Here is a 27,319-nt window from a genome sequence, read left to right as displayed (position 1 = left end):
ACAGGGCACCCAAGCACCTCCACTTCAAGGCCACCCTCCAAGAAAGTGATTCCCAGCTTCCACAATCATGGACAGGGGAAGAGGTAAGAGGGGTGCCAAGTTCTAGGAAGCTGCTGTAGTGCCAGCTCTGGAAAGGAGGCTGCCCGCCGATCCATACCCCTTCTCCGAGGGAGAAGGCCATAAAGCAGAGGCAGTGAGCTTAATTGAATTCATGTTTAATAATTACAGGCACCGTGCCCCCCCTTCCCCCTGCCCAGGCAGCAGCAGGGGTGGTGCAGGGGCTGGGGCATATGCCCCCAGCAGCGAGGACGGCAGTCCCAAGAGTGATTTTCAGAAAATAAAAAAAGGACCCCAGGGGCAAGCAGTGGTGCCCCCCCAAGACACACCAAATTTCAAGACTTTATATATAATATATCTCTGTGTCCCAGGGGGAGGAGAGGGACACCTGGCAGCATCCTGGAGGGGGGCCCCAGGCAGCCCCACGCCATCCTGCCTCTTCAGCCACTTTATTAGCTCAGACACATCGCACTACAGGTACCCACTGCCACCGCCGCTGCTGCTGACCCCCCTGCAGTCCGGGCGGCTGGCTGGGCCATCCGAGTGTCCATGGGGTTCCAAGTCCCCGACCCCACCAGCCCTCAGTTGTGGTCGGAATCCTCCTCCCCCTCACGAAGCCACTTGAAGAAGCCTGTGACAGATTTAAGGGCCACGCCCTTGCCCTGCTGCTCAGCGGGGTCCTTGCTACTCTCCCAGCTGTAGAAGGCGTCTTCCTTCAGCACATCCTCATCGTACAACGCATCAAAGAACATCCCAAGCAGGTCTGCAAGGTAGGACAGGTGTAAGAGGTGTGCTGCCCACAGCCACCCCATCCCACCCACAGGAATCCCTCCCAAGCTCCACTGTTAAAACTTGGCCCTTGACCCACTGTCCAGACATCTATCTGTGACCATCTCAGGGTGACTAGGTCTTTGATGGGATGCTAACCTCATGATCTAAAGAGACTGGTGCACAGGAATGAGTCACTCAGCCAAACCTTACAAACCTGCCTAGCTTCACTCACCTCAGCAACTTCAAATTTCTTCACTTTAATAATATAATTAACGGAGAAAACTATGTAAAATTGGTACTCCTGAATTTGGAATCACAATCCCAGATGTATCACTCACAATTAAAGGGTATAACCTAAACATCTACTGGCCCCCATTACGGATCCTGACAAACTTGATTCCTTTCCACCTTCTGAACATAACACACCCTCTCTGGCCTTGACATTTTTCTGTGTGCTACATCTTTTGCCAGGAACATCCTTTCTCTTGTCACCTTCCTAGTGAATTCCTTTAGGCTCAACTCAAGCACCCCGTGCACTCTGACCCTCTTTCTCCCTCACCCCTAGCCTTCCTAAGCACTTGTCCTACAACCCTGAACACAACCTACTTCCTTCCCCACACTGCACTACCGGCATTTCCAAAGCAAACTTTATATTCCTAAAAGTAGTGAATATATTTCTTCCGGAAAAAGAAATGAAGCCCTGGCCGGTTTGGCTCAGCGGATAGTGTTGGTCTGCAGACTGAAGGGTTCCGGGTTCAATTCCAGTCAAGGGCACATGCCCGGGTTGCAGGCTCGATCCCCAGTAAGGGGCATGCAGGAGGCAGCCAATCAATGATTCTCTCTCATCATCGATGGTTCTCTCTCTCTCTCCCTCTCCCTTCCTCTCTGAAATCAACAAAAACATATATATACATAAATATAAAAGAAATTAATATAGCCCTGACCAGGTAGCTCAGTTGGTTAATGGCGGCCTGATACACCAAGCTTGAGGGTTTGATCCCCAGTCAGAGCACATAAAAGAATCAATGAATCCATACATAAGCAGAACAAATTGATGTTTTCCTCTCTCTCTCTCTCTAAAGAATCAATTTTTTTTTTTTTAAAGAGAGAGCAATAAACCATAGAATGTAGAGCCCAGTTCATTTGTGAAACTGACTGAGCTGCCTAAGAAGCTGCAATCCAGGGTGCTCTTAGGGGCATGCACACCCTCAAATCTACAACTGCTTGCCTGTGGGCAGCCTCCCCTCCCCATCCCACAGCAATGGCAGCAGTACATCATTTGTCCCAAACCTGTGCTTTAAATCCTTTGCACACCCACCCTGGGGACCCTATACACATAATCTGCCCTGTATTTTCAAGCCTAAGTTTCTCTGATCTCAACACAAAAGGACACCTTTACAACCACTATGTCATAACCAAACAAAATATTTTCATATTTTGACAGATTGAATTCAAAGATTTTTGTTTACATTTGCTGTTTTCTTTTCTTAGTCAAATACTACTCAGTCCTTTTCAATTAAGATCCTGCACTCTACTCCACCAAATAATGATTCTGCCAGGATGGCCTCCATTCTTTTATGCTGCAGAAGCCCTTAATTTTCAGGTCACCTCATGGAGTTCTTAAGCAGCATCTAGCATTACTGACCACTTCCCTCTCCTAAAATTATTGTCCTTCACTCATAGGGTCCTGTCCTGCTTGATCCCTATCTGTTGATCCTTCACCTGAAGGTACTATCTCAGGCCCTCATCACTCTCCCTCAGGCAATCCTGTATCTTTTTGTTGTTTTTCTACTTACGACTTGCATGTGTTGTTGCCCTGTGCTAAAAACTCACAGGTAGACCTCTATCCCTGATCTCTTCCTCTCCAAATGAATTCAGATATCCAGCTGTCTACCAACATCTCTGATCACCCCCACCCACAGACCACAAACTCAACTTGATCCAGTGTTTCCTACCACTCAATGGATGGTACCACACTATCACCTCACCTACTGAACACTAAAAACCTTCCTGGGAGGCATGACTCTCATCGCCCTCTCCCAGGTCAGTGTATGTCTCGAATCTGCCCACACCTCTCCCATCTCCACAGCCAGACTGAGCCACTACCAACACATCCTGGATTAGCTGATCCTACTGCATTCACACTCACCCCTATTCCAAACCATACTCTTCCCCTAATAGCCAGATCTAAAGACTGAATTAGAATTCTTTAATTTTGCTTAAGTCCCACAAAGGCCTCTTCTTGTCCTTAGGCTAAAGCCCAAAACTCAACCCCTGGCTTACATAGCCCTGCATGATCCAGCCTATGTCCATCTCTTGACCCCATTTTGCCTCACATGACTGGTTTCTGTGCTCTCCCACAATGGTCTTCCTTCAAGTTCTTTTACCTCTGTCCAGTGCTTCCTACTTCATGGCCTTCTGCACAGTTCCTTTTTACCAGTCTCCCCGTCCTACTTGTTATTTAGCTCCCATTTGTCAATTCCCACTCATTATCCCTTAGACCAGTGGTTTAGAACCACTGCCTTAGACCAAGCATGTCAAAATCTCGTCCAGCTGGCCAAGATTTTGACATGCTTGCCTTAGACTAAATAAATGTACTAAGGATCCATCTTCCAACACTCCTCACTCCAGGTCAGCATGGGAACTGTGCTTGATTTATTACTAACATCCCAGGGCCCCAGCACCTACCTATTTGCAGAATGCATAACCTCAGGAATGTTAACCTGACCCTCAGTCTCCCAAAATGGAAGAGGACAACACCATCTATTCTAAAGAATAGTTGTGAGATTAAATGAGGCAAGAAAAGCATCTCAGCCCTGTGCCTGGCAAAGGGAAAAAACATTTATCAGCTCTGCATTCCTGACATCTAATAGCTGGCTAAGCACAAAACAGGTGGTCACACCTTCAAGGCTGAGTCTAACTCCTCCCATTTGTAGACAAGGAAACAAACACTGTAGAGGAAAGGAATCAACCATCAGAGCATTTTGCTCTCTAATGACCACCCACCTTTCCATGACTGTCCCCGCTTTCTGGCGGTTCTTCCACCCCACCCCCAACCCTCCAGCCTGGCTCTTACTGGGGGGCTGTTCTAGGGTCACTACAAGGGCCTGGAGGGCATAGAGTGCCTGCAGCTCCTTCTGCTCATCACATAGGTATTTCTGTAGCAGTTTCGCTCGTGCTTTCAGCACTGCAACATCCACTCGGAGGGTAGTCTCAACTACGGGAAGAAAGACAGGGATAAGTGGGATAATGCACCCTCATTCTGGTTCAGAACTAGGAGGCAAAGACCAAAACCTCCCTCCCTCCATTTGTCTGTTGGGCCCACCCTTGCCCCACCATCTCCCTGGCTCCTCTTACAAATAATTGCGGAATAGCAGACAGTTTTCATGAGGGCTCGAACTAATGTGTTGGATGCTACCTGCTCCTCAGTCAGGTTGGCCTATGCAGGAAAAAGAAAAACATATGACCCATAAATTCTGAATTTTGCCCCCATCATCACACCAGAACAACTTCTCCTTTATCCTGCTCTCCTGGTATCAAGAGAAACGTACCTCTATCCAGTCAGACACCTGCTGGTTACTACTGTCCTCCTTGAGCAGCTTCTCCAGCTGCCTGCTCAGCTCCTCAGAGGAGAGCAACCTCTGGCCAGGGGCTTCTGACTCCTCTCCCAGGGTATACTCCACCTTCTGCAAGCAAAAGAGCCCATAGGCAAGAGGTAAGTGTACCACGTCAGTGAGATGATGGAAGACTGGCCAGCCCCAAATGGAGCTCCAGCCACAAACCTGTTCAGCAACAAACGCAGCAACATCCTGGCCTTCTGGTAGGAATTCTTTCCAGCTGAGTCCAGCTTCTCGCCATAGTGCCCCCACCTTTTGGGGACCCTGAAAAACACAAGACCAACTCAGCATCCCTTTCTCTCTCCAAGAAACTAACAGCACCACAAATGGCATATATCAAATATTTACTGAAAGGCCACTAGGTGCCAGCTAGAGGCTCAGGATGTTATAGACCAGTAGTTCCCAATGTGAGGCAAATGCCCCATGGGGGGGAGGGAATTTGATTTTTAAGGGGGGCAATTCAAGAATGAGTTATTAACAGTGAATTTTTTGCATTTCTTATGGTTCTAGGAGCCTCGTATACAGTATATTGTGACATATTTATGCATTTCAGTCTTTTATTATATGTTTTGAAACTTTTTTTGCTATTTTTTCGTATCACTTCATATTTTTTTAAAACAATTTCTTAGTGACTTCTTCCTCAGTACTTCAACTGTCCTTTTGTTCTTTTTTCTCTTTCATGGATGCCATGTTCTTTGGAAGCTTGTTTAGACAAAGTTAATGGCCTTTTAGGCCTCCTCCACATGAATAGTTTACTTTTTAAATAAGAAGAATTATATGTCGAGGTTGGGGGGAGGGTGCATCAGGATTTGAGAGATGCTTAGGTGGGGCATGACCATAAAAAAGGTTGGGAACCACTGCTATAGCGGTACAAAATAGGCACAGGACCTCCAAGTTTACAGTCTAGTACCAAGCACAGACATCAGTCGTAGACACAAGGAACTCATCCACTATGAGACTGCAGGTTTGGGGGTGAATGGCCTAAGAGCCTCCAGGAAAGATGTCAATTGCCTTTCACAGGATTATCAAAGAATTAATTGGATCACAAAAGGTAAACAACCAAATCCAAATAAATATCTCATCCTATTCCACACTCCTACATTTTTTTTTCTAAAAGTTTCATTTTTCATTACTCCAAGTAACAAATGCTGATGGGAAAGGACAACTAACAAGTACATTTATTGGTTCCCAAGTCCAGAAAATTTTAGAAGCATATACACCCACCCACCCCCAACGCAAATCAGAATCCTCACACAAACAGCAAGTCTGAGAGCCCATATCCTGTAAAAGGCAAGAGATTCTGAAAAGGATCACTTTCATAATCACAGGTATTCAAAATGATGACCTCAACCCTTAACAGGATTATTAATTATAGTTTATGGATTTTAAAGATGCTCATGGATTTTAACACCACTGAAATGGAGTTGTCTCAGTTATTATATTACAATTTCTTATGGTTATTTTTTTTTTTAAAGATCTTTATTGATTTCAGAGAGGAAGGGAGAGGGAGAGATAGATAGAAAAATCAATGATGAAATTGGTCGGCTGCCTCCTGCACTGGGGGATCCAGCCCACAACCCAAAAGTGTGCCCTTGGCCGGAATCAAACCTAGGACTCTTCAGTCCACAGGCTCTATCCACTGAGCCAAACCAGCTAGGGAAGTATATTACATTTTAAAAATATGACCATAAGTCTTTTCTTTTCCTTAGCAGAGTATAAATGCATCCTATAATCTATGGCACCTTAGATTCAATGAAAATATAGTAGTTCAACATGCTTTTTCTTTTTTTAAACATAAATTATCCTGGTACATAATTATGTATGCTGAAAGAACAATTCCTTTCCATTCCAAGTCTCATTCCTCCAGGTTCCAGGTAGCTAAACTCTTCTGAAACTGCACTTTCCAACTTTCTACTACCACTAAACCCCACACCCAGCTTGCCTTTCCTATCTTCCCACCTTCCTACCTGCTAGTCAACAATTAACTTTCACACTAGGCAGCTTCAGCACCTTTCCAGGAAAGCATACCATCATGAACATTATCAGACACTCCTTTGCAACTTCACAGTGCTTAAAACACTCAATTTCAACCACTTTATTTCATGCTTTACTTCACACTGTTGTTTTTGTTAAGTCGTTTTTCCTCTTTCAACTTTTTTTATTCACTGCTGTATTATCAATGCCTACTATCTAGTAAATGTTTGTGTTTCTTTAAACACTAGTTTAAAAAAAATGAATGAATGGGGGGGAGGGCAACGGGGGGAAAAAAGGACCTATGTAATACTTTCAACAATATTTATTAAAAAAATAATAAATGAATAAATAAAAAAGAATGAATGAAACAATCAAACAAGGGTCTAGGGCAGTGGTTCTCAACCTTCTGGCCCTTTAAAACAGTTCCTCATGTTGTGACCCCAACCATAAAATTATTTTCGTTGCTACTTCATAACTGTAATTTTGCTGTTATGAATCGTAATGTAAATATCTGATATGCAGGATGGTCTTAGGTGACCCCTGTGAAAGGGTCGTTTGACCGCCAAAGGGGTCGCGACCCACAGATTGAGAACCGCTGGTCTAGGGTCTTAAGATTCCCATTCTCCAGCCTTGACCAGAACTCTAAGAGGAACTGATCTGAGGGAGTACCAGCCTCTCTCTCTCAGATACTAACACAGCATTACCATCCATCCCCATTAACCCTATCCCGCCAAAGGACCAAGAGAGGCTTCAGTGTCACCCCAAATAGCCCAAAAAGCACAGTAGGAAAAATCCTGAACACATCATCCCTGAAAGGCTCTCACTCACCATGCTTTTGCATAGGAGCCCCAAGATCTCCAGCAACAGAGAAGCAGCTTTGCCCAGGGGCCTCAGAGGTTTTGTAATCTCCCTATAAGAAAATTCAGTTGTTTTTGTTAAGCCCTCAACATACTACCCCAGCCCTCCCTAAACATGGGCACCTTAGCCAACCACCCCTCCGTCCTCACCCCCCCTCTTTCTACCTCTCCCGACTTCCAGCTAAGGGAGCTCACCTGAACAGCTCCCCCATGGGTACTCCACCATCCTGCAGAATTGGCGTTACCAGTTCTGCTAGGTAGAGCCACACGTGGGGGATGTCAATTTCCATGTCTTCAGCCAATTCTAGGATTTCAAACAGCCTGCAAAGGGAATTCAAAGTTAGGGCATTCTAGGAAAGAGGAGCCAGGTGCCTACCCTCCTTTTGGGGTAACAAGGCATGACTAAAGAATTGAACATGGAGCCCATCAGGAATATTTCCTAAACATGGGGCAATTATCTCAAGCTAAGGACACCTTCTTGTCCTTAGATGGCTCAACCCCCTACCCCTGACAAAAATGATGTTGACCAGGATGTTTGAGGAACCTACATTCTTCCCCAAAGTTCCACAGGTCCTACAAAGGAAGGGAATTTGTAGTTTTGTAAAAGTGGGAGGGTCACAGAAGTTGGTCATACCCTTGATAGTACTGAGCAGTGGAGAGGTGCCCAGCACAGAGCAGCTGGTGCAGCAGCCGTCCCATATGTTCACGAGCAATGGCACTGCGTTCCAGTGTGGACTCAACGCCATGCCGCACAAAGATGAAAAGCAGAGAGGGTGAGGCCAGCTCCTGCACACACTGCACTGCCTCCTGCAGGGGGCACAGGGTACAGGAGAAAGAGAGCCGTCAGAATCTGGTCTAGACCCTACAATGTATACCAGGCAGCACAGTCTCTGCCCACTCTACCATCACTCAGACCCCCCCCCACTACCAACCTTCATGTCATTGAGATGGAGGTATTCCTCAATGATGGCCTTAGATTTCTTCTCCAGCTCCTCTTCTGATAGTGCAGCCTTAGGGGGACTCACAGGAGGCAAGGTGGCGTCTCGCTTCCCTGAGGGGTACAAAACAGATCAGAGACTCTTCAGTTCCAGTCTTTCCAGCAAACTGCAGCTCTGAAGACTGTCTAGGGACTTACTAGTCCCTAACCAGCCCACACCATTCCCTTCCCTTCCTCTCTCAACCCCTTACCAGCATCCCGTCCGCGGTCCCGTTCCTCCGAGAGGCTAGCTGCCTTGCGCAGCCCATCAGGCTGAGAAGGCCGCTCTCTACTCCGTTCCTCCACTTCCTTGCTGAAGCTCCGCTTGGTGCCAGGTGTCCGAGAGCGATCTAGCCGGTCCCCACGATCACCTCCCCGCTCACTCCGCTCTAAGCGGTCTCCCCGGTCCCCAGCTTTCTCACCTCGTTCCCGGCTCAAGCTACTCCTGGAAGAAAGACAAGCACATGGTCTCTCACCTGTACTGCCCAGCAGTTCGCTCCTTTACCCAACATGCTGAGCAACCATCAGGCCTTGTTCTTGGCATCAGGAATATGTCCCATGCTCAGCCAGGGCCTCTCAGCATTACAGTTGTGTGTGAGGATTCCTATGGCAACAACCCAAACCCAATCATGGTATCCTCCATGTGCGTGAAACACAGAGACCTAGGAAGCCTCACCTCTGGGCCACACGTCTGTTTTCTGTGCTTTCAGTAGGTGCTGCCTGTTGAAGGGCTGAGAAGCGATTCAAGGTACTAGTAGCTGGTCGAGCAGCTTCTGATGCTGGGGAGGCAGTAAATGAAGATTAAGATATATTTTCTTACATCCTATCACCTACTTGCCAGTTTAGGACTCTTGGTCCTAGCCCCAACACTAAAGCATTTCAGTCCCTAGTCCCACCAAGTAGTCCACGGCTCCTGCATTACCTAACCACACTGTACTGAAAGCCCCACAGACAGGCTAGGAGACAAGCCTCCCATAGAGACAATGCTCTACCCTCAAGAGAGCTCATTACTAATCACCCAGCTCTTTACATTGGCCTCCCTACCTGCGTCAGAGGGCTTGGCTCCTGAGCCTCCACTGCTGCCCTTGCCCCAGCTCAATCGACCTCCAGGTGCAAAGAGCTGGTTGTTTGAATCGATGGAGCCAGGCTGAGGAAGGAAAGGGGGTGAAGAGTCATAGGTCTGACCTGGCCAAAGCCCCCAGCCACACAGCCATCAACAGCCCAGACCAGGGGCCAGGCAAGCTTTTCCTGTAAAGGGCCAAATAGTAAATATTTTAGGCTTTGCAGCCACACAGTCTCTATTCTAACTACTCAACACTGCCGCTGTCACACAAGAGCAGTCACAGAGAATAAAGGGAATGAACATGGTTGAGTTCCAATAAAACTATGAACAATGAAATGTAAATTTTACATAATTTCACATCACATAACAACATTCACTTTTTTCCAACCAGTAAAAATCATTTTAGCCTGGGAGATGCACAGAACAAGAATGGACCTACCTAATTTGGTGTGCATGTCAGTGTGCTGACCACAGAGTGGCCCAGACCAATGTGATCACACGTCCTAGGGTTGGCAGTCCTGTCTCTAGTAATCTAACCAGTTAGTCTAAGAGGAAAATTTCAGCTGTCACTTTCCCAACCTCAGAGAATGAGGGGACGGAGACCCAAATTGTGTTTAATGCCTACTTTGATCCCTCATTACCCTCCTATTTCAAACATCACCCCCTCCAACATACACACCCCTACCTTCGTGATCTTGGTGAGTCGTGAGGTGTCAATAGGGCGGCTGCCCTTACTGATGGGGACTGTGTTCCAGCCACCACCATCATCTACAAGTGGAAGGCCACGGCCTGGAACAAAAAGGAGAGCACACTGAAATAGTGAGTAAACAGCCCTGTCCACCTGAGCTGACCCCAGCCTCGCTTCCTCAGATCCTCAGTTCCATCATGGGGTATCAGTGGCCCAGACACGTGGCACTAACAAGAAGTCATCAGTGGAAAGCACAACCCCTCACATTGCCCCTCCTCAATTGCAGCCTCAAACTCACTGATAGGTGGACCTGGAGGGCCACCCCGACGCTTGTCGCTGCCCTTGGCCATTAGCTGCTGCACTTTTATGTGCTCCCGATGCTCCTCCAACTCCGCCTCCTTATGGATCTGGTCAATGGTCTTGGGACCCTGATCCCCTCGGCGTGGCACCCAATTGCTCTGTAGGGACATGAAGCCACCCACAAGATAATTACATCAGAGAGGCCAAAGCAGGCAGCAACTGGGGGCTATGGGGTCAGAGGCAGCAGGTTAGTAGTGGGAAGGCGGGGACACACACCCGTCGCAGATCCAGCACGTCCTGCAGCATGAAGCGGATTCGGGATGAAGTCTTCTTTTCCTTAATTATTTTCTCCATCTGGTTGAAATACTGATCCATTCGGGGCTAGGGAGAAGCAGCAAAGAGATCAGGCCAGGAACTTCCAGCTACAGGCCCTTATCTCCATCACTGAGATTCAGTGGCCCAGACATGACAGCCCAACAGGGAGTTTATCAGTGGACAGTAGGCCCCACGTACTTCAGCTTGCCCCCTTCTACATCCCAGGACCCCTACCTTGGCTTTTTCAAAGTCTAGGTCTTTGCCAATGGTAGTGAGCAGACGGCAAAGGCATTCAAGGGACTCTTCGTCGTGGTTCTTAAGTAGTTTAACTACACAGTCGTGCATTATTGCCTCTGTTAACATCTTCAGCTTGAACAACTCCCCAATAAACTTGATATTCCCTAAAGAGCGCCGCCGGGCTATATCTCGAGCCTCTTCCAGCTCTTCCTTCAGGCGTCCCCGTTCCTCTGCCTGGCAGTCATGAGACAGGGAACACATCAAAAAGATACCCAGCCACAAGGCTAAAACCCTCTCCTCCACCATCTGGATTTCTATACCCAGCAACAAGCACTCATGTCCTCAGGCAGAGAAACCCCCATAACCACTACCCCACCCCCAATTCTACAGCTAAGTAGCTTCTGAATAAGCAGTGGAATTGGTTGGTTTTCTCTCACCGTAGCAGCTTCATCCATCTCTTTTTGTTTCTTCTCAAAAACTTCATCATCATCTTTGTCTTTTTCAAACTCCTTCTGACATCGATTCAACAACAGTTTTCGAAAGTTTACAGTCACTGTTGGCTTTTCTGTAGTGGGCACTTTCAGCTGTATGTCAAAGAGATTGTCACATTCAGGTTAGTCTAGGGCAGGGAAGACCCTCACAGTCTTTACCTAAAAGCCAGGAAGACCTTTAGCTCCGGCTCTGCCTCCTCTTGGCTGCCATCAACAGCACAGACTGGAGGAGAACCAAGAAGCTGGACTCAAGAAGTGGGAGGCCAGACCACATGATTTAGAAAATAGTGGAAACTAACCGCCATGAGGCAGCGGCACATGTTGGCATAGGCCACAGAGAAGTTGGGCTCTGAAATGGCCTTCTCAAAGATGAGGTCAATGACCCCTTTCAGGCGCTCCTCAGTGTCGATGGCCAGCTGCGTCACTTGCTTCATCAACTGCTGGAACATCTGGGGTGTCAGCTTATTCAGAATGGCGCGCACCCTGCGGAACAGGTCCTGGTGGGAGAGGGAATAGGATCCAGTGAGGTTCTCAGAGGCCACTGGGAGGGATGGAAAAGGGTATGAGAATGAAGAGGCCAGGGATAGGATGGACAGAAGCAAAATAAGCAAAGTTGGCTCAGCAAACCCTGAAGAGAAAGAATAGAGACCAAAGGACTTGCCAGTACCTGGGTTTTGCTGCCATCAGCATCCTCTTCCCCTCGGTCCTTATCAGCTGCTGTCCGCTTGCTGCTGGGTTTCCAGGCCTTCTCTGCTTTGTTCAGTTTTATATCTTCGGTCATTAATACTGTAGCAATGATCTTGCGTGGCTCCTTTCGGGGGCCCTGCTGAGAGCGCCGGGGTCCCAGACCAGCCTGCTAAGCAAGGGATGAGGACAAGAGAAGATACAGTACTCAGCACAACCTGACACCACTACCACACATCTTCAGGGCAAACTTCTCATTCCCCAATGAGGTACAGAAGGCCACACATCCCCACTTCCCTTGCCCAATTGCCCATCTAGCTAGTCCCACTCACCGGCCCTCGGGGCAGCTCCCCACCTGGCCCACCCCTTGGGGGCCCACGGCTGCTGAGGGTTGGTCGGCCAAGGTTGGCAAAGGATGGAGTAAAGTCTGGGCCACAATTTATGCCTTGAAGTCTAGCAGGATCCAGTGGCCGCAGTGGTGTTTTATTGGCCTGTGAAAAGAACAGAGAAGGTATCAGAAACAGGCTAGGGCCACTGACTGCTCTTTCAGGACCTCGGGCTCCTCCCCATCCAGCCAGCCAGGCAGTACAAACTTAGCTTCCCCTCAAGCCCACCAACCTTGTCCAATACGACATCACTGATATGAGGCAGTCCCTCCGGCTTCTGCATACTGGCAAAGATGAACTGAAAGCCAAGCAGGAACTCACGGTCATAACGCTTTTTCTCCTCAAGGTTTAGAGGCTTCCACTGATCTGTAAGGAAGACAGATGAACCAACCGTACTGTCTCCTGAGTCCTGATAAGAGTACTCAGCCCTCTCAACCCTTCCTTCAGCATACCTGACTTATATTCATACTTCTGTTCCCCAGGTTGGATATTCTCAGCATTGTGGATTTTGTCTTCCTTTGAGTCCCAGGTCTCATCTGGTTCCTCAGGTCGTGTGGGCACACTGCTGCTCTCAGGCTCTGGACAGGGGTTGTTGCCTACAGAAGGCTGATTTTCCACCTCTGGTACTCCTGGGTTTGCCTGCAACCATGGGGACATTCCGTTTGGTTGCAGTTCAGCCACTGTTCCATACCCAAACTCTGCCCTCTGCTACTATCTGCTTCCTTACCTCCTTGAAGGCATCCAGAAGGTCTCCTACAGCTTCCTTCTTATTGAGCTCCTTAATTTTCCGTCTCCTCTTTGGCACAGATACTGCCACTATATTTAGGGCGGGGGGGGGGGGGGAGGAATGGGAATAACTTAAGAAGTGCCCCTGTATTATTAATATTATTATTATTAATGTATTATTTTCCATACCAGCAACTCTAAACCTACTTTTTGCCACATCCTATATTTTCCTAATACCCTGTTATAATCTCTCTTTCCGTCTTTCTCGGTCCTCCATGCAGCCATGAATTTTCTTTTCTTTACAATAGAATAGTTCATATTGTTCATAATTTTATAGGCACTACTTGGTGTGTACTCTGTAACAATAACTCGTTTCCTCCATGTACATAGAAACTTTGAGATTCAACACAAATGCTTATGTGAAAAGATAAATTACTTATTTCTGAGTAGCACTGTGTTTGGTGAATAATCACTATATATATTGATATGTAAAAAAAAAAAAAAAAAAAAAGGGAAAAAGCAGTCACTGTATAACATTTCCTCTTTCCATCACACCCTCTCTTAAATTCCTTAATCTAGTTCTTAGTTTCCATCACAGAGCTTCTGACCCAGACATAACAGCACAAATGGGAGATCAATAAATAGAAAGAACCACACCCTCCAGGCTTGACCCACCTCCACCATCCAGCCGCATCTTACCTTGGGTGGCTGCTGCTGCCTCCAAATTCTGGGACAGGTGGGCTGGAACAGGGGTACTCTCTGGGGGAAGCAGTTCCTCTCCTCCCTTCTCACTCTCAGCTTCTCCAGGTTCTTCTTCCTCCTCCTCCTCCTCCTCTTCCTCCTCCTCCATTTCCTCCTCTGGAGCAGGGGAAGTCACGGGAGGAGCCATAGCTGGAGTGGCAGAGAGGATGGTGCGGGGAACCACTGGTGCTGGAACCTCCTTGGCCTGCTCCTTTGGCTCACTGACTGGACTCAAGTCCGCAGCTGGTGGTGAGGGGGCTCCATTGAGCAGTTCCTCGGGTTGGGCAGTTGGAGCAATAGGCATGGGGGATTCGGAGGGACAAGCGGGAGGAAGGAGAGGGGAAAGTTCTGGGTTTGAGGACTCTAGCTCTGGTTCTAGATCCTCAGATGGGACCGTGCCATTAGGCTCAGGAAGAATTTCCACCTTGGGAGATGCCAGGGGGATGGAAACCTGGAGAGGACTGGAAGAGAACTCAGATTCCGGAATTGGTTTGCTAAGTGTCACTTCTACTTCCAGTATGGGTTCAGCGAGGGGAGTGGGTTCTGGAGAGAGACAATATGTCTCCCCAGTTTCACGGGGCATGGGGGATGATTCTTCTACAGACATTTGTATTATCCCAGTTGTCATAGTGTCCCCAGGAATAGAGAGGACTGCAAGATTAGGCTCAGATCCTGGTTCCAAGATTGGGGGTGGTGATGGGGTCGGAGAAGGTGATGAAGGCTGCGATTCTGAAGGGCTATGCTCTGTGCCAGGCAGCCCCGGCCGGCCCCCAATGATTGCTCCCTGTGACCGGTCATCTGCACCACAGGAAGAAGAATGAGTAATTAAAGGCAAGTCTTTCTGTTGTTCTTCCACCTCCGCCTCCCAGCCAAGGCATTCCCAACCTAATGCTCCCTTCCCCCAGTCTTCTCCCACCTAAGCCTTTTCTCTTTTCACCCAAAACCCAACCCACACTCAAAATCCACTACCTGAAACTTAAGTCATTCTTCTCTGGCACCTGGTTCAAGCCACCACCCCAACTCCTTGTCATTTTATTTTATTTTCTACACCTCCTTGGCATTTTAAACTGTCGCACTCCTTTTCCCCGTAAAAGCTCTGCTCCACATGCTTACACACCTGGCCGGACAACAACAGCAACCTGGGGAGTCTCCCCATTAGCTTGAGGCTCCAGGCCGACTCCCGTCTGCAGGACACAAAATGTTACCAACTTTGCCCTAAAGAGGCCCACAACCCTCTTTACTAGAGCCATTTCTACTTTAGCTCTACCTAGAAATCCAGGAAGCAGGGAAATAAATCCCTTAGTTGAAGGAAAAGACCACCGGACTTGGGAGTCCAGAGCAGAATAGCCATCCCAGCCATGGTGTTACTTAGCAGACAATACCTGGGGAGGAGTGGGTGTGGAGGCGGTTCGGGCCCCAGACATGATTTCCTCCGTGATATCCTTCCCTCCTTGGTTTGGATCTCGAATTCGGATCTGAGGAAAAAAAGCTACAGGATCAGTGGAAGGCAGGAGGAGCCCACCTCTCCACCCTGCCTCACACGTAAGACTCCAGGCCAACCCTCCACCCTCCCACTGGGAACAGGTGGGCGGGTGCCGGAAACCCTATGAGTTCTACTGTCAACCCATCCGGCTGCTCTTGTAGTCCCTGCCCTGGTCCCCACCCCTGAGACCCTCGACCTCACAGAGCAGCCCTGTACATCACAATGCCCCTCCCTCCCTCATCCCTGCCCCAATAGTCCCCAAGGCAGTGGCTGCACACCCTGGGGCCCAGGACCCCCATCTAGGACCCATTCGGCTCACTTGTGGCTAGCCGGCCTGATCTCTGGGGGCAGGGCCCAGATCCAGTGGGTGGAGCCAGGGTGACTCAGCGGCTTCCCCAGCCCTGGCACCCTATTCTGGGCACCACGCCCAGGGCTTGAGGATTGAGCAGAGGCGGAGGCCTCAAGAGCTTCCAGGACTAGGGGGTGGGGGTGGGGCCACAGAAAACTAACCATTTCTAAAGCAATCCACCAGAAACCTAAAACCAAACACAGATCTTATGGACCCCAGACCCCAGGTCTCTCAGACATTTCCCCACCAGCCACTTTAGTCTTCCCATGCGCTTCTTCTGAAGTAATCTTAGCAACATACAAAAAAAACGAGCACTTCACAGATCTCCATTCTTTGCCCATTTCAACTGAAGATCTCCTTCCTCAACTTCCTGCTCCCTGACCCACAATGCGCCTGATCTTGATTCTCCCTTTCCAACATGTCCGAGAGCCCCTTGTTGCTACTCACCGTTTTCCGCTCCCTCTTGGGAGCAATCTGGGGTGGCTGGTTCATCAAAACCGGGGCGGGGGCCACACCAGTGGGAAACTGCTGCACACCCTGGGCTGGGTAGTAGGTGCCAGCTTGGCGGGAGAGGGGGGAGACGACACAGGGAAAGGAAGAATGGTGGCAGCGTCAGGGCACAACCATATACAAATGCCTGTTTGAGTACCTCCCAAGCCCAGAACTTCTCATCACCCACAGCCGGCCCCTTGCCCTGCCCCACCTTCCTCCCCAAGGGAATTAGGTGTCTATCAAAGCTGGGGAACCAGTCTGAGCTGCGTTTACAAGAATTCCTGACACTGGCACACACACCCCTTATAGGCAGGGACTCGTTCCCCATCATACACCAGCCACCACGATTCTGTCTGTCCTTCTTCCACCTGGTACCATGCTGTATGTACCCCACCCCAGGCACCACATACACATATACTCTGAGGGAGCAGCAACTACTTAACCTGAAACAGAATCAGGTCTTTGGCTGGGAGTGAGAAAAAGATTTGCCAACCCTATCCACTCAACATGAGTCCAGTTCCAGTCTCCAGCCCTTTGCTCAGGAGCAAGGAAATAAAAAGTAAAATTATGAACCAGGCCCAGGATGAGGAAAAATTAATTCCTTAAAAGCAATGGTCTCCAAAGTGGGATACATTCTTTAATCTCATCCATAATCTCCACTTGTTTTTCACAAGCAACCTAAGTATTATTTGTTTAAATTATGCAAATGTATAAACAAAACCATAACATTAGAGGTACCTAATCAAAATTTTTCCTGATAGATGATCAAAAAACTCTGGAAACCACTGCCATAAAGAACAGACTAATCCTCTCCAAGAATATAAATGAAAAACAGCCACAAAAACCTCCCAAATCCATGGCTCCCTGCACCCATGGAATGAGTATCACAGGAAATGTTTACTTACAGGCCCTCAAACTGGTGCCTGATCCAATATTCCTTGCGATGGGGAGGACTCCAACTCACAGAAATAGGATAAAATGCCCCACCACCCACACATATCCCTACAACCTACTAGCCCTATCATTTTTAGACCAAGAGACAAGCCTAGAAAGGGTATTAGGAATTAGTGAGTTTAGATGTCCCTTGTACTCAACTCTCACCTGATTCCCCCTCCCCTGCTTACCATAGGTCCCAAACTCTGTAGGGCTTGCACCCGGATAGAAACTTGGGGCTCCAGGCTGCACAGGATACTGCTGTGTCGGAACAACATATGTGGAACGCCCCTGGTGAGGGGGAAGGGAGAGGAGGAGGGGGAGAGAAAGAGATGAGGAAGCTGAGTATCATATCAGACTACAAAGAGAATGTAGGGCAAGATAGGACAAGCCATTAGAACAAAAAGATAGGACAAGCCAGCTCTGGGCAGTGACCAGAAAGAAGTCCTACTCTACGGAGAAGAGATGGGATTGGAGGGTCAGGATTGGGGAGATGAGGGTTGGAGTACAAGATTCTGTGGCTTCCAGCCCCCAGCCTCACCTGTCCAGGGATGTAGTAGGCCCCCTGGGAGGCTGAGTAGGAGATCTGGGAAGGGATCATCATTACTTGGGATCCAGCAGGGTAGACATGGGCAGCTGGGCCAGGGCGGGCGGGGGCTGCACTCTGCACTCGGGAAGCTGCACTGCTCGGGGGCTGGGCCCGGCTAGGGTAGAAGTGCTGTCAAGAGGGAGGAAGGCAGTTGATATTAGGAAGGGCCACTCAGCAGTGTCTCTAGTCTGGAGAGAAGTACTAGGGCTATGGAGCATGGGGCCCAATCCTTCCAAGACCCACTTCACCAAATGATGGTTAAGTGGCCTCTTGTACCTACACACGCCTTCCACACTGAGGTATACACTTTGCACCCTGTGTATTTACTCCCTCACTGCCATGCACACTCATGTCACCTCCACCAGGCTACCCTTCTGCAGAGGCTTCCTAACCCCCAGATGCATTATGCCTAACTAAAGCCTTTTAGGACAACATACTCCCAGCATGCACTGCTCCACCCTGAAGTACTGAGGAACTAACATGCAAAGGTCACCCAGTTGCCAGGTATACAGTGAAAGATTTAGCCCCTAACATGCATCCGTCAGTCGCAGACTGAAAACCTCGACAGCAAACAAGTTCCCACCCTGAAGCCTCCAGTCCCTAGGCCTAGCCCCGGACTAGGACAGAGAATAAGGGTGAGACCCGGAGAAGGTCCAGAATTAGCAAAGGGGTATTACCTGCAGAGACCTGAATCCTCCCTGAGAGCACATGGGGACAGGAAAGAAGAGCATTATCCCCAAGGTGATGGGGGAGGGGGGAGGAAGTAGGACAAGAATCCTCCCACTTCGTGAGGAAGAATTTAGGGAACACAGAAAGGCAAGCAGCAGCTGGAGTGTTTTATCTTGCCACAGTCCAAAGAGAAAGAAGGGAAGGGGAACGGAGCAATGGCAGCCTCCCAGTAAAAGGAGGAAATAGGAAAGGAGTTGGCAGCAGGGCCCAAAGTACTGCCCCCAATTCTCACGGCACCAGGACCCCTAGTAATGTCACCCCCACCAACTACATACTCCCCAAAGGGCCACAAGTCATCACCAGTGCCAAGTGCAGAGTCGCATGAAAGAACACAGGGCAAGCGTCAGGAAACTGGGGCAGGTACAGGCCCTCCAGAGCTTCCATCCAGCCCAAGCTGGCTTAAGCTTTCCACAGCTCCCACCCAGGCCCCTACTCCCACCCCCACAGCCCCTCACCTGACGGGACTGAGAAGGCGTGTTCATTTGTGTCGCTTGTGGCGTACTGAACACCACCGGTGCTGTCTGCCCCGGGGGAAACGCTGGCTGAAGGGGGAGACCAGAGTTCAGCAAGAGGGGAAACCCGGGTGGGGCAGAAACCCAAGCTGGTGAAGTAAGGGGGGCAGATCTGGGGCGAGAGCCTCAGCAGTCCACATACCCCCTCTCCATGACAGCCCCTGGGAACAGCCAGGAGCCCTGTCTCAATCTGGCAGCAGAAATCTGCACTTTGCCCTGACACAGATGGGGGTGGGAAAATCCAGAGGGTTTGGAACCTGTTCCTGACCGGCTGCCTGATCTCCCCCACCCCCACCCCAGTCTCGGCTAATTCCTTCCTAATTACCTGTGGGAGTCCAGGGGATGGGGCGGGTGGGGGGCCTGTGGGCTGTGGAGCTTTGTTCATTTCATTTGGTCCACATCAGGGTCCCCCCAACACCTGTTGGGAAAGAGTGGAACTCGGAAAGGGGAAGGGACCCAAGCTGAAGGCTAAAGGAGTGGGGGAGGGGGGAGGGAGGCAAGGGCTAGGTCCCACACGGAGCCCCAAGAGACGCAAGGGGGTGAAGGAGCAGGCAAGAGACAGCTGATGCCCCCACCAACACGTTGTCAACCCGCATCACCTCCAACCACCCCTGACCTGCTCAAACAGCACCCTCACTCACCCGCTCGGTTAAGAATAAGTCCACGGTGCGGCCTACAGGTTCTGGGCATCCGAGGGCCTGGGGTTGGGAGGTGAGGGGTATCAACCTGGCTCCGCGGGGCCCAAGACCAACCAGACCGGAAATTCCAGGTCTCGCTGGCACCAGGCTCCCGGATCATAAACGGAGCTAGCAGCTTCGGCCGTGGTGTCCCCACCCCCCACCTGGGGACACCGGGTTCCGGGCCTGGCCCAGGGGCACACAAGGCACGCCTGCTGCGGGTGGCCACGGGGGCACCCGCGCGGGGCCAGAGGCGAAGCCCGCCGCCGCCCAGGAGTGGAAGCCAGGAAGGGCGGGAGTCGGGCAGTAAAAGGCCAGGCGGGCGGCGGCCGAAGAGAAGCCGGTTTCAAGCGAGGGTCGGCCTGGAGGGCGGGCGGGCGGGGCCGGGGGCTCCTCCCTGCCCACCGCCGTCGCCTCCCTCCCCTGCGCCCTCCCTGCGCAGAGCCGACCAGTGCCAAAGAACAACGTGTCACTTCCCGGCGGCCGGGCCGCAAAGGGGGGAGGGGGCGGCGGGCCGGGAGCCGCGGTGCCTGCGCCGGCGGGGCCTCCTCGGGTCAGACCGCAGCGGGACTTCGTGGCCGGTGAACCCGGCACCCTCCCAGGCCGCAGGGACCGCATATTCTGGCCCCGCGCTTCCCCACCCCCACCCAGCCGCCGGGCCGGGCCAGGCCGGGCACACGTGGGCCGGGGATCGGGCCCTGGCGGGCGGGGGCCTGGGCTTGAGCCGCGGAGCCAGGGCGCCGGGGCGGCGGCCCAGGGTGGCCGGTCCCGGCCCGGATGGCGGCGGATGCGGGGGGAGGGGGTGGGGGGGCCGGGTCGGGCCCGGACATGGCGGCTTTACCTTCAGTCTCCTTCAGTCCGCGCGGCCGAGCCCCACGCAGCCGCACAGACGTAGTCCACAACCATTTCCGGCTCCCCGCACAGATCCCGCTCGGCGGCCACCGCTTCTCCGCAGGCGCAGCCGGCGCCCCCACGTGACCGGCGCGGAGGGCGGAGCCGCGCCCGGCGCCGCCGAGCACATGGGATTTGCTCCGCCTCGTCATGTGACAGCCACGGCCCGCCCCCGTGTCCCCTCCCGAACTTTAGAACTCCAGACCGACCCTCCAACTCTGAGTCTGTGTTCCGCAGTCCTTCGGTTCATTCATACTTTGAGCCAGCATTTATTGAGTGCATAGGCGAAGTGCTAGCTAGGGGTCGAGAATACTGAAATCAAAGACTCAGTCTTGCCTCAGTAAGTCATGGTACAAATAGAATATAAAATGTTCTATAAAAATACAAAAAGAAATATGAACTACACAGCCTTTGAAAATTATGTAGGTTAGATCATTGAATGTTATGCCCTGGCTGGGTATCTCAGTTGGTTAGAGCGTGGTCTGGATACACCAAGGTTGCGGGTTTGATCTGTTCAGGGCACATAGAAGAATCAACCAATGTTTTAGAAGCTGTTTTTTACATTAGTAATGTATGTTCATTTAAAAACTTTAGAAAATAAAGATAAATGAATATAAAATTTTAAAAAAAACAATAAATGAGAAAATAAGGGGAACAACAAATTGATGTCTGTCTTGCTCTCTCTCCTCTCTCTCACCCCTTCCTCTCTCCAAAAAAAGTCTATATAAATAATTTAAAATTTAAAAATATATAAACTGAGTGCTATGTTAAAAGAATTGCAACATTCTAACTATGAAATTAGTATAAGGGATATGTCTTTCACAACGTTCAGCCACTGTCAGAGAGTAAAAATCAATCATGGGAAATTCAGAATGATGGACGAAGTAACCCCAAAACCACTGCCCCGCAGTCAAAAGAATTGAGACCCCAGAAGGGACCATACTAAAGTCAAATCCACATACCAGGAGTCAGGTAGGTAGCCTGGGTTTTAATCCAAATTCTCCTACTTAATACCTGGCAATATACCTACTTTATATACATATATATATATATATTGTCCCCTTGGAGTTCAATCGCTCGTTATGATGTGTGCTGACCACCAGGGGGCAGCACGGAATGAAGGAAGGTCCCAGCCAGCACCCCAAAGGCCCCGATTGGCCCTGCTCCCCGGCCAGGCCTAGAGACCCTACCCGTGCACGAATTTCATGCACCAGGCCTCTAGTACAGTTATAAAATGGTAAGATTTGAAACCAGGCAGTCTGGATCAAGTCTAAGCTTTTAACTGCCATGCTTTTAATCTCACAATGATAATGTGGATTGTGAGGATTAAAGGAGTTAATTCATGTGAAAGTGCTTAAACCCAGCCTGCATGGCTCAGTTGTTGTGCATTGACTTATGAACCAGGAGGTCATGGTTTTGATTCCAGGTCGGGCAGGGTTGAGGGCTCAATCCCCAGTGTGGGGCATGCAAAGAAGCAACTGATTGGTGATTCTCTTTGATGTTTCTCTCTCTCTCTCCCTTTCTCTCTGAAACCACTAAAAATATATTTTTTTAAAAGTGCTTAAAACAGTACATAGGTTTTTGTTCACTCCCTTCTCCCTGTGTATACACATAATCTCAGAAGAAAAAGTATCTCAGCACCAAATGATGAACTGGCCACTTAATATGTATGACTTATGTTACCTCAATCCTCACAATTGCCTACAGAATGGATTGTATTATCATTCCCATTACATAAGAGGAACTGAAGCTCCAAAGGTAGGAGAGCAAAATAGATACATAGAAGAGGAACTACAGTGAGAATGAAAATGCCAATCTAGATCTGGAGTATTCATTGATTTAAATGCTGTGACTTAATCACATAGGGCTCCCTACTCTACTCTTCTCATTTCTCTTTGTCCCTGAGCAAACTAAGAAAATTAGCCCTGATGGGGTGGCTCAGTTGGTTGGAGTGTCATCCTATACACCAAAAGATTTCAGGTTTGATTTTCGGTCAGGACACATGTGGGAGACAACCCGATCAATGCTTCTCTCTCACATCGATGTTTCTCTGTCTCTCCCCCTCCCTCTCTTCCACTCTCTCTTTAAAAAAGATCAATAGAAAAAAATATCCTAGGGTGAGGATTAACAATAACAACAACAACAACAAAAATATCCTCAAGTGAAGATTAACAACAACAACAAAAAAGGCAGCATAGAACAGGCTGTGGAATCTGAGGGAAGGCAGGAGAGGGTGGGTGGGTGGGAAATGATCAACCAAAGAATTTGTATGCATAACCTATGGACACAAACAATAGGATGGTGAAGGCCTTGGGCAGGGGCATGCTAGAAAGGGAAAAAATGGAACATATGTAATACTTTCAACAATAAAGATTCAATTTAAGAAGTCAGAGGGGAAACCAAGATGGCGGCATAGGTTAACGCCGGAGATTGCTGCCTCGAACAACCAATCAAAAATACAACTAAAAGACGGAACGGACATCATCCAGAACCACAGGAAGGCTGGCTGAGTGGAAATTCTACAACTAGGAGGAAAGAGAATATCATACCCAGACTCAGAGGAGGCGCAGTGCTGAAGTGAAATACTAAGGTGCAGAGTGCATGCGGAGCGGGCGGACAGCGGAGGGCGCAGTTGTTGTTTTCAATCGGGAGGGAGTTTCAGACTCTGAGCTCCAGATCCCAGTGAGTCTCTAAGGACCCAGACTCAAACGGGAGGGGAGAAGCGGGACTGTCTGACTTCGGTCGGAACTCAAAGGCAGCTTTCTCTCCGAGGTTTGCAGCGGTTGCTGGGACTCTGTGAGGCAGAGCCCCTAGGGACAGAACTGAGAGCAGCCATAACTGCTCGCTCAGGCCCGCCCTGTAGATCCCCGGGGACCCGCCCTGCCCAAGCCCTGCACAGAGCCATTTGCCGGATAGCCTAAGGCAAACGCTAGATTAGCACCGCCCTAGACATCCAGCACAGAAGCTCTCCCACTGCAGACACAGCTGACTCTCATAGCCAGTTAGCCTGGAGGTCAAATCACCCCCGGTATTGCCGACAACAATCAAGGCTTAACTACAACAAGACTGCGCACAAAGACCACTAGGGGGTGCACCAAGAAAAGATAAAAAAAATGCGGAGACAAAGAAACAAGACGCAAATGTCAGAAATGGAAGATATAGAGCTCAAAACCACACTTTTAAGGTCTCTCAAGAACTGTCTAGAAGCTGCCGATAAACTTAGTAAGGCCCTCGAAAAGACTGGTGAGACCGCCAATAAATGTAGTGAGATCCTCAAGAAATCTAATGAGACCCTCGATGTTGTGATAAAGAACCAACTAGAAATTAAGCATACACTGACTGAAATAAAGAATACTATACAGACAACCAACAGCAGACCAGAGGAGCGCAAGAATCAAGTCAAAGATTCGAAATGCGAAGAAGCAAAAAACATCCAACTGGAAAAGCAAAATGAAAAAAGAATCCGAAAATACGAAGGTAGTGTAAGGAGCCTCTGGGACAACTTCAAGCATACCAACATCAGAATTATAGGGGTGCCAGAAGATGAGAGAGGGCAAGATATTGAAAACCTATTTGAAGAAATAATGACAGAAAACTTCCCCCACCTGGTGAAAGAAATAGACTTACAGGTCCAGGAAGCACAGAGAACCCCAAACAAAAGGAATCCAAAGAGGTCCACACCAAGACACATCATAATTAAAATGCCAAGAGCAAAAGACAAAGAGAGAATCTTAAAAGCAGCAAGAGAAAGAAACTCAGTTACCTACAAGGGAATACCCATACGATTGTCAGCTGATTTCTCAACAGAAACTTTGCAGGCCAGAAGGGATTGGCAAGAAATATTCAAAGTGATGAATGCCAAGAACCTACAACCAAGATTACTTTATCCAGCAAAGCTATCATTCAGAACTGAAGGTCAGATAAAGAGCTTCACAGATAAGGAAAAGCTAAAGGAGTTCATCACCACCAAACCAGTATTATATGAAATGCTGAAAGGTATCCTTTAAGAAGAGGAAGAGGAAGAAAAAGGTAAAGATACAAATTATGAACAACAAACATGCATCTATCAACAAGTGAATCTAAGAACCAAGTGAATAAATAATCGGGTGATCATAATAGAATCAGGGACATAGAAAGGGAATGGACTGACTATTCTTGGGGGGGAAAGGGGTGTGGGAGATGCGGAAAGAGACTGGACAAAAATCGTGCACCTATGGATGAGGACAGTGGGTGGGGAGTGAGGGCGGAGGGTGGGGCGGGAACTGGGAGGAGGGGAGTTATGGGGGGAAAAAAGAGGAACAAATGTAATAATCTGAACAATAAAGTTTTAATTAATTAAAAAAATTAAAATTAAAATTAAAAAAAAAAAGTCAATTACTACCTACATGTCAATCCATTCCTACCTTAGAATCCACTCTTGAACTCCAGTTAGAACAAGATTCTACCTAAAAGAGATCTTTAAAATATATATATACTAGAGGCCCGTTACACGAAGAGATTTGTGCACTAGGCCTTCCCTTCCCCTGGCTGCTGGCACTGGTTTTCCTCCAGCACCCAGGACCCAGGCCTTCGCTCTGGCCGGAGCCTTCAGTCTTCGCTGCTCCAGCGGGAAGTCTTCAGTCTTCACTCCACCACTTTGCACCTATGTATGCAAATTAACCGCCATCTTTGTTGGGTTAATTTGCATACTCCTGATTGGCTGGTGAGCATAGCAGAGGGATGGTCAATTTACATGTTTGTCTATTATTATGTCTAGGGAACCCCAGACATAAATGCCTGAGGCCGCAACCCAGGCACTTGCCCCAACCGGGAATTGAACTGTGACTCTAAAAGATATATTCACCTGCCCTAGCTGGTTTGGCTAAGTGGATAGAGCATCGGCCTGTGGACTGAAGGGTCCCAGGTTCAATTCTGGCCAAGGGCACATGCCCAGGTTGCAGGCTCAACCCCCAGTAAGGAACGTGCAGGAGACAGCCCATCAATTTTCTCTCTCATCATTGATGTTTCTCTCTCTCCTCCCTTCCTCTCTGAAATCAATAAAAATGTTTTTTAAAAAAGATATATTCACTTAATCATCTCACAGGCATCTCAAACTGTGTATGCCCAGATAGAAATTTGTCATCTTTCCCTACTCAATAGAGTTCTCCGCCTCGACCCTAAACATGTTGTTGCTCATGTATTGTATTAAACACTGCCCAACCAAAAAATCTGGGATTCATCCTACATTCCTTCCCATCCACATACTACATCTAATCAGACACCAGGTCTTACTGGTGTTTGGATCAAAATCCAGTCTTGTTGATTTTCATTTAAAAAATCTTTCTTTGGCCCTAACCAGTTTGGCTCAGTGGATAGGAGCGTCGGCCTGTGGACTCAAGGGTCCCAGGTTCGATTCCAGTCAAGGGCATGTACCTTGGTTGTGGGCACACCCCCAGTAGGGAGTGTGCAGGACAGTTGGTCGATGTTTCTCTCATCGATGTTTCTAACTCTCTATCCCTCTCCCTTTCTCTCTGTAGGAAATCAATAAAATATATTTTTTAAAAAAATCTTTCTTTGCCCAGCTGGTGTGGCTCATTTGGTTGAGCGTTGGCCCATGCATCAAGAAGTCGCCAGTTCAATTCCAGGTCAGGACACATGCCCAGGTTGTGGACTCAATCCTCAGTAGGGGGCATGCAGGAGGCATGTTTCTATTTCTCCCTCTATCTCTAAAATCAATAAAAGCATTTTTTTTTAATCTTTCTTCGACTCTCCCCTATCTCCCCATTTTTACTGCCCCAATTTAGGCATTCATTTCACTTGTGCGGTCTCTGAGCCTCCATGTTACACTTTCCCACCCAGATAGCTAGCTGATCATGTCACTTTCCTGCTCTTATTCAGTGATTGAGATATTGTCAATTTCTTAGCACAGCAAAGCTCTTCTAAACCTGATCAGAGAAGGCTTAGAACTGTACCTCCGACCACACTTTCCCTGGCTCCACTCACTTATCCATGATTTCTGAAAACAAATAGCTTTTCCACCTCTCTGCTTTTGCTACTCCTTTAGCTATATCCTACCCTCTTTTCCTCTGGACAAACTCATCTTCTTCCAATTCTGTTTCCTCAAAATCCCTCTTATCCAGGCACTTAGGCCCTATTTCAATGATATCAGGGTAACTTGTTCACAACCTAGTACAGTATTGATCACAACTGTTTTCTTTTCATTATGTAAGCTTTTTGATAGGATTTTTCCCCCAAGTTTTGCATCCCCACAAACTAGAATAACTAATGCAGAATAAGGCTCCATTCATTATTTCTTGCTGAATGAACAATAGAATGTGAAAAGATTAAGAGCCACCATGAAACTTTCCTACTCTAAAGCGTAATCCTTGATTTGGGAGGGAATTATCCTTTTGTTTTCAGTTTCTAATTTATTTTAACATCACCACCGTTGGATACCAGGTAAGGCAATTACTATATCCCCCTTATACAGATAACAGGCTCATCAGACATGCCGATTTGCTCAAACTACAACAGGTCTCATGAAAGGGGTTTGACAGGTCTGCTCTCCCAACGTCAGTTCTTTAACCTCTTATACAGGTTTTATACAGGCTGCCAAGTGAAAGCAGAGAAGACAATGGAGACACTCAATCCAAAGTTGCTGCTTCTCCAGCTAGCCAAGAGCTTGGACTACAATGGGGTCCACAAGTCTCCAAAGCTACATAGACAGATTAATATAGTGAATTTACAGGCACGGGTTTTGGAGTCAGATGGATTTAGATTCCAATCCTGACTCCACCACTTA

At 48.7% G+C, this 27,319-nt stretch overlaps 1 protein-coding gene across 1 annotated transcript; it reads right to left on the bottom strand.

Annotated features, from left to right (window-relative positions):
• Positions 1-203: 203 nt before the first annotated feature.
• Positions 204-19,662, bottom strand: EIF4G1 (eukaryotic translation initiation factor 4 gamma 1). Its single transcript, XM_081086584.1, has 31 exons — positions 19,612-19,662; positions 18,914-19,000; positions 17,682-17,858; positions 17,332-17,431; positions 16,163-16,275; positions 15,266-15,358; positions 15,001-15,067; positions 13,842-14,681; positions 13,144-13,232; positions 12,869-13,055; positions 12,649-12,782; positions 12,363-12,521; positions 12,014-12,199; positions 11,646-11,843; positions 11,293-11,439; positions 10,853-11,089; positions 10,580-10,684; positions 10,302-10,461; positions 10,001-10,104; positions 9,297-9,399; positions 8,929-9,031; positions 8,465-8,697; positions 8,209-8,327; positions 7,911-8,083; positions 7,472-7,597; positions 7,248-7,329; positions 4,611-4,709; positions 4,380-4,514; positions 4,186-4,267; positions 3,905-4,045; positions 204-820 (listed from the first exon to the last, which is right to left on the bottom strand). Exons 2-31 carry the CDS (start codon positions 18,938-18,940, stop codon positions 639-641), a joined length of 4,701 nt encoding a protein of 1,566 aa, XP_080942710.1. The 5' UTR covers positions 18,941-19,000; positions 19,612-19,662; the 3' UTR covers positions 204-638.
• Positions 19,663-27,319: the final 7,657 nt, after the last annotated feature.

The sequence above is a fragment of the Myotis nattereri genome (assembly GCF_964212035.1).
Source record: "Myotis nattereri genome assembly, chromosome: 3".
Taxonomy (NCBI): domain Eukaryota; kingdom Metazoa; phylum Chordata; class Mammalia; order Chiroptera; family Vespertilionidae; genus Myotis; species Myotis nattereri.
This window is presented reverse-complemented; position numbering and strand designations above follow the sequence as displayed.

Excerpts from the sequence above, each read along its gene's own strand:
- EIF4G1 (XM_081086584.1), bottom strand. The coding sequence starts at position 18,940 with ATGAACACGCCTTCTCAGTCCCGTCAG. Across the intron at positions 9,400-10,000 it reads GACTCACCAAGATCACGAAG|CCTGGCTCCATCGATTCAAA; the intron begins GTAGGGGTGTGT and ends TTCCTTCCTCAG. Across the intron at positions 4,515-4,610 it reads CTGCGTTTGTTGCTGAACAG|AAGGTGGAGTATACCCTGGG; the intron begins GTTTGTGGCTGG and ends TTTTGCTTGCAG.